Here is a 7,463-nt window from a genome sequence, read left to right on the forward strand (position 1 = left end):
GAAATATAAACATTTTTTCAGGTATTTAACATTTGTTATATCAGTAATGCTGTAGGTATTATATATCGCCATACATAAATACATACACGTAAGTTTGGGTGTTGCTCGTCCATTTCCTCTTTCATATGTCCACCCTCCTTCTCTCTTTCCTCTTCTCTAATTTCTTTCTTTTCTCTTTTCTTTCCTACTTCTGTTTTCTTCCTCTCCTCTCCTCTTTCCCTCACCACTCCCCTCCCATTTCTCCCCACTTCTCTTTCCCTCCAACCTTCCTACTTCCTTCCCCCTCCTCTACTCTCTTCCCTCTCTCCTCTCCTTTCTTCCCTCCCATTCCTCTTCTGATACAATTCAGGGGTGATGTCCGAGCAGCTCCTCTCCTTAGATTTTCAATGTATGATAAACTAGGTATGATAATATCCTTATCTCCTCATTTTTCTTCCATCTAAATTAGTGTTAGCTGTCTTTTAAGCATATTCTCTTTTTCACCCATTCATAAAATTTTCCCCAAATTTCATAATATTCTGACTTTCTCTTATCTTTAATTACCATTGTTAATCTATTCATTTCTGCACATTTCATTATTTTCCTGATCACCTCTTCTTCTGGAGGAGCTTTCAGTGCCTTCCATTTTTGTGCAAACACAATCCTAGCTGCAGTGGTTATATGAATAATCAAATATGTGTTCTCTTTCCTATATTTCTCTGGTAAAATACCCATCAGGAATATTTCTGGTCTTAATTCTATACGTTGTTGTATCATCTTTTCTATCCATGATTTGATTATGTTCCAATAGGTTTTAGCTTCTGAACACATCCACCACATATGATAGAAAGAGCCTGGTATTTGATGGCATTTCCAACATTTCATAGATCTGTCCTTAAACATTTTAGCTAGTTTTTCTGGAGACATATACCATCTGTAGAACATCTTGTACATATTTTCTTTATACGCTGTCGCCATTGTCAATTTATAATTTCTTTCCTACAATTGCTGTCATCTATCTAATTCAATCGTATAACCAAAATTTCTTGACCATTTTATCATTGACTCCTTAACTTGCTCCTCCTCTAATTCCCTATATAATAAGTAGCTATACATTTTTTAATCCATTTTTCTTCAGTTCCCATAAGTATTTCATCTAACTCTGTTCTCCCCAAATTAAAACCATCTATTTTAGCATCTTTTTCATATTTAATTTAATTTAATTTAATAATATTTGTATACCGCCCTTCTCCCTGAGGACTCAGGGCGGTTCACAGGGCAGAATAAAATACTAAATACAAACATTAAAAAGAGATTAAATGATTGCCCAAGTTAAAACAATTGGAATAGAATTCTAAAACACCAAGTTAAAATTAAGACACCAAAAATAAAAAACCCCACCAATCCCCATCAGGCTAGGCTGGCTTGAACAAACAGAAACGTCTTGAGATCGCGACGAAAGGAGCGAAGATCGGGCGCCATCCGGAGCTCTACCGGTAGCTGATTCCACATCTAGATGGTATTTGCGTTCTCATGTACCAATCCATCTTTATTCCTTGTTCCTCTAATTGTTGTTTGGTTTTCAACTTCCCCGTATCTGTTAGTAGGTTTTTATATCTTATAATGTTTCCCATGTTAAACATATTGGGGTGTATTAACGCTTCCATCGTTGAGAGCCAATCTGGAATCCTCAAGTAATGCTTCCTCTTTATTTTCTCCCAAACCATCAATAAAGAATTTCTGATATAATGTCTCTGGAAATAGCTGTGTATTCTATTTTTCCCATACCATATGAACGAATGCCATTCCAACTGTAAATCATGTCCCTCTAAAGTCAATACTCTAGTATTGGATGCTACTTTTCACCAATAGCTTTCCCCTTCCTGCAAAATTGCTGCTTTTCCATTGTTCTTTTTCTGGGAAGCTGGGCATATTTCCAAACTAAACATTAGATTACAACTGTTCATTGCTCTTATTTTCTAATAAAACTTTCAGGATCCAGAGGAAAGAGTAGAAGCAAAAATAACGGTAGTGCTTTTTTGTCTTTATTTTTAGTTTTTGTTCATTTTCCTTGAGCAAATAAGCTATTTGGCCCCATGAACTGCAGGTAAACTGACAATCTGAGTCACCAGTTGGGAACAAAGACTAGTGGATCTAGAGAGCTATCCCTGCTTACTAAACATGGGAAATAGCTGATTAGTTGCATATGGAGGAAAGCAGGAATTTATATTGCTCTCTTAAATATTATCCTGACCCTTTCTTAGCATCTCTTCTAGAGATCTCCCAGTGTCTTCCCAAACCCAATCTATAGCCTTTGGTCTAAATCCAGTATGGCTTGGTCCATTTATTCAGTGACTTTTTAAAGTTATAATGGCACTGAAAAAACGGACATAAGACCAATCCTCAAAGTTCTGGTCATCATATAGTACCTCACAGTCATCAGATTACATTTATGATCATCTGTTCTCCCCATCCCCAAATGCCACCAGCTGACTTTCGCATTGCATGCCTCCCCTCTGCAGAATTTATCAACACCATGTGTCTCAAGCCCTAAGGAGCGGAGGCTCTGTTGGCCCTGGTGATGCCTCCTCTTCCAGGTGCCTTGTCACAGAGGAAATATCCAATTGCTGCCAGGCATTTTGGACATGCACCGTGGGTGGGGTGGGTATATCTCCAAAAGGCCACTGCCTGGCAGGATTGCCCTGGCCAGCAGTGGCACATGGCTTGGAAAACTCATGGCCCTGGTTCCTGTTCTTCCTTTTCCAGCACCCACCTATGCTCCCTGCAGTACTCACCCCACCTATAGCAGGCACACAGGCTGAGGAATTCTGGGAGTTGAAGTCCACAAGTCATAAAAGGGCCAAGTTTGAAGACCCCTGACCTAATTCTTCTCCATAATTGTAATATGAGTCTTTGTTGCCCAGTCAGTTCCCAAAGCTGTGTCTGTGATCCTATCACTAATCCAAAATATTATGAATGTGATCCAAGCAGAAGACTGACTGATTAAGATTTATTTATTTTATTTATTTTATTTAATTTGTATACCGCCCTTCTCCCGAAGGACTCAGGGCGGTGAACAGGGCCATAAAGATGACCACAATAATAGGATTCTAAGGTTAGCTCCAGTCTGAAGACAGACCAAATTGATCCTTCTCCCCGCTCCATCATTATAATTTGCACAAGTTGAATATCATTTGTTCCTCCCAGTTTTTATTAAGGTTTTTGCAGTATTGCAAGTCTCAGCACATGGGTGCTTCAGTGCAACACAAGTAAATTTTTGTTTGAGAACAAAGGAGCATTAGATCTGTTTATTCAGTTTAAATATAAATATATATTTCAATATAATTAAATATATATAAGAATAAACACAATATGACCCTGTCATATTTAAAGGTTTTGTACATAAAATCCTTGTTTTTAATGTGGGTTGATTCGGCACACAAACACATATGGTTTCTTATGTACTATTTGGAGTAACTCATTCACATCTCCTTAGTTTACTGAAAATTGCATAGTTAAAAATTATTTTATATAAATAAAAGGTAGTGTTTCTAGTTTTTCCAGTTGCAAAAAGGTGAAGTTTGGAGGAGCAAATGCTAATGAAGGAAATATAAAATTAAATAAGTGCATCACTTATAATGGGTCATTTCTGTCAATGTAGAATTAGGACAAAATGTTTAATGGAATCAATATTTCTCTCTCTCTCTCTCTCTCTCTGTCTTTAGGGATGCTTTGTATTCAAGCCAAATTCTAACAAGAGAAAAAGGTCTTCAGCAGGTTAGTGTGCAATAGATACTGTAAATTTCCTGCAGCAAAATGAAAATTACATTACTAATATTTTGTATTTAATAAAATGAAAGTTATCTTTGACATGGCGGCGAAACACAAATTAGAGATTATGCTTGTAGGGGAAAAAAGGGAAGGATAATTTGTATATATAAATACAAATAAGGCTACAGATATGTTAATTTCAGACAACTGTTTTATTACATCTTTAGCTTTTTTTCCTAGATGCAAGTTTGAGTTCGTGTTTAACTTCCACTCTCAGATGAAAAGAAATAAATCCCAATATTTTTCCCAGTGCTCTCTTAAAAGTTTTCAAGGACTTTTTGAGAAGAACTCTTAATGTACGAATACTGAGAGTGAATGCCATCTTTTTCTGTCTTGTTTTTCTAGCTGACTATTTCAATAAGGGAAACAGTGATTTGGATAATAGTGAGTTGCGACTCGATACTTGTCTGTTGTTATGGAAACAAGTTAAATCTGAAACAGAGGTGAGCATTGCTTTTAATGTTGACTGGGGAAATGAATTTCATGTCTGTTCAAGAGGTTTCCAGAGAGCCTTCCAAATAAACACATAATATCAGCTATTTTAAGGCGCTGATCACACTTAAATGAAGTAACAACATTTGGAGCATTTTTCTTTTATTTCTTTTGAGAAGAATTGATAACTTCCTACAGGTAACCCAACCAAGCGTAGACTTCAACAGGCGAGCAGCAGGGAACAGCCTTTTTCCTTTGAAAGGCATATTGTGCTATAAAGAAAAGAGCCGGTGATCATGAGTGCAGTGTGAATGTTTACAGGAGAGAAGCATTTACAAGCAGCTGTGAATCTGAACTCTTGAGACCACATTGAAACTTTGCTTGTACATGGAAATATTTCTCACTCTAAATAGTTCTGTTATTATATATACTGGCAACTGGCTGTTTGCTGTTGGCACTGTGATACCTACGAAGGGAGACAACACTCCTCACTGCTCACACAGGAATTCTTTTATTTATATGAACTGAGTTTTCTCTCTTGACTTCTTTCAGTCAATAATGCGTGCTGCTATAAAGCATGGATATTTTTCTGCAGTTACAGGTTGAATCCAAACACTTTGAATGAAAACAACTGGGGTGCTTTTCGGCTAGAAAATGGGGGGATGGGGGGATACACTGCTTTAGCTCCCCTTTCCTTTTGCATCCCCCAGCTGATCCTCCCAGTTCTGAAGGCTTTTTCAACCTCTTGAGCAATATGAGGAGGATAATTAGGGTGGCAGGAGAAAGTGTGAGTTACAAATAGTGATTACTCTGTTCTCTCTGTTATCACTTGTGAAACCTGAGGATTCTAAATGTAGATTCAAATGAATTCTTAAGAACAAATTTATGCAACAATGCAGCTGGTTAGAATAAGGTTTCTTAAGACAAATATCTATTTTTTTCCTGATGGAGGATGAGTCTTCTCACTGCAGTCAGAGTATTTATACAGAGGGAAATATTATTAATCTGGAAACAGTTTAGTAATATCTGAAAGTAAACCTAGCGGCATCAATAAATATAATTTCTTACTGTGGTGTTATGTACTTCTGCATGAAGTGTTTCTGCATAAACACTAGGCAGGAATGCATATATGCCTATGTAGAAATTTCTACATACATATAAATATAGAGAGATGAACTAATAAGCTACTAGATTTTGTCAATATGGGAAAAATAGTCTTAGCATTTCATAAGTTCCTTTACAGACTAATAATATATAATTTGACTGTAATCGTGGATTCTTTGTCCTTCTAGCAAAAAAGGCAATAAAAACAAGTTTATTAAAAGTGCTATGAGCAGCGCAAGACGTATAAAATTCTGTTATACAACGTTTGAATATTCTGCCCAAACATAAACAGAGTATTCAATTCACTGTAAAAAAGGTTGACATATTTCCCAAAGCTTTAGCTCTTCTACTATCTTGGGATTACTAAAGTAGAGTAAAACTGAGTAGGTTAAGTTTTCCTCCTTCCTTCCTGATTTTCTACAAAAACAGAATAAAATTAGTTGCTAATGAAACCTAAATAGTTTAAATACATCTCAATATTTACCCCCAAATTCTTATTGAAACCAGGAATTTAATGAATTATTGCAATAAAATAACCCAATATTAATCAGTTCCCTGAATGGTCAGTGTAATTTCCGAAGCTAATAATGATTAACATCTTTGAGTAACTGTTGCTCCCGATCATGATAACTAATGAACACAAATAATAATAATAATAATAATAATAATAATAATAATAATAATAATAATAATAATAATAATAATAATTTGTGTTCATTAGTTATCAATAATAATAATAATAATAATAATAATAATAATAATAATAATAATAATAATAATAATAATTTTATTTGTATACCGCCCTTCTCCCGAAGGACTCAGGGCGGTGAACAGGGCAAACATATAAAAATACAAAAATACAAAAGTTAAGAAAGAATTAAACGAGATGCCCAGAGGGAGTACATTGTCTGTTCCATCTTCTGGGTATTAGAAACTTCTAAGAGTCCCTTAAATATATGTTTGTCTACTATTCTTTATATATAGCTATGAGAGGGTAGCTGTAAAGTTAGTATAAAGTTACAATATTTTGGCTGTTATTCCTCTTTGTAATGACTCATCTATATACAGAAGCTTTTGTGGATAATTGCTTGGTGATATAATACCATCTTACCATAACTGAATTTTCATTCCAATTTGTTTCAGATTCTTGGTATGTGCTTTATTCTGCCCCTAGCTTATGGCAGGCAGAAAATACTTCATTGGGTAAATAAAATGAAATAGTTACACGGTTTTGCTAGATGCTCTTAGCAAAGCTTGATTTGCTATCACTGTGCTGTTTTAGTTAAGTGGAATTAGAGTCATTAAAAAAACATTCTGTCAAAAAGTAGGTTTGTGGAAAAGTATACTTAGGTACTATAGAACAGGTTTTGAACAGCCAGGAATTTCACCCAGTAAGTTTTTCATAATAAGGTTATTTATTTATATATTTGATTTTTATCCTACCTTTATTACTTTGTAAGTAACTCAAGGGAATCAACATACTGTGTTCTCCTTTTTTCCCTACAACAACCCTGTGAGGTGATTTGGGCTGAGAGAGAGTGACCAACCAAGGAAGATATAATAATGAAATAGCTAGAGATATAGAGACATAATGGAATGCATTTTATGGCCTTAGCTTCAGATGCAAAAGTAGAATCTGTCTTGTTCTCTATAAAATAAATGTTAGGCATTGGCAAACCTAATGCATTATATGTTTTATACGTTATATGTATATATACATTATATATAATAATTTCAGTTACCTTTGTAGCTGTTTGAAAACACTTACAGATCTTCTGGGATCTAGTTGAAAAGCCTGAGGCTCTTTTTTTTTTTACAGCAACTACAAGAGGACTTGAATAAGAACCTATTTGATAACCTCATAAAATTTCTGAGACAATGTCATTTAGATTTCAAGGAAAAGAAAGCAGAATGGATTTGTCGGATGAAGTCCAGTGAAATTCCTACTGCAGCTATTGTTCTAGGTAGTGCTTTTTCTGGTATTTTGATTTAATTAATAAAAACAGATTTGCTTTTAACATACCGGTATTCTTAAAAATGGAACTTTAAGATTGTATCACGAGTCATGCAATTAAAAATAAGTGATGGTTAATTAGTATATCATTTATGAATGGCAA

At 35.0% G+C, this 7,463-nt stretch overlaps 1 protein-coding gene across 2 annotated transcripts in view; it reads left to right on the forward strand.

Moving 5' to 3' along the window:
- ORC3 (origin recognition complex subunit 3) overlaps positions 1-7,463 on the forward strand; it is a 41,686-nt gene that overhangs the window by 1,767 nt on the left and 32,456 nt on the right. Inside the window, exons 2-4 of one of the 2 annotated variants that reach the window (XM_083348607.1) lie at positions 3,705-3,756; positions 4,156-4,253; positions 7,166-7,310. In XM_083348607.1, coding sequence (XP_083204733.1) covers positions 3,705-3,756; positions 4,156-4,253; positions 7,166-7,310 — 295 coding nt within the window. Of the gene's footprint in view, positions 1-3,704; positions 3,757-4,155; positions 4,254-4,981; positions 5,030-6,489; positions 6,550-7,165; positions 7,311-7,463 lie in introns of those variants that run through there. The other variant, XM_083348608.1, reaches the window with a different exon arrangement.

Source organism: Vipera ursinii, assembly GCF_947247035.1.
Source record: "Vipera ursinii genome assembly, chromosome: 1".
Classification (NCBI taxonomy): domain Eukaryota; kingdom Metazoa; phylum Chordata; class Lepidosauria; order Squamata; family Viperidae; genus Vipera; species Vipera ursinii.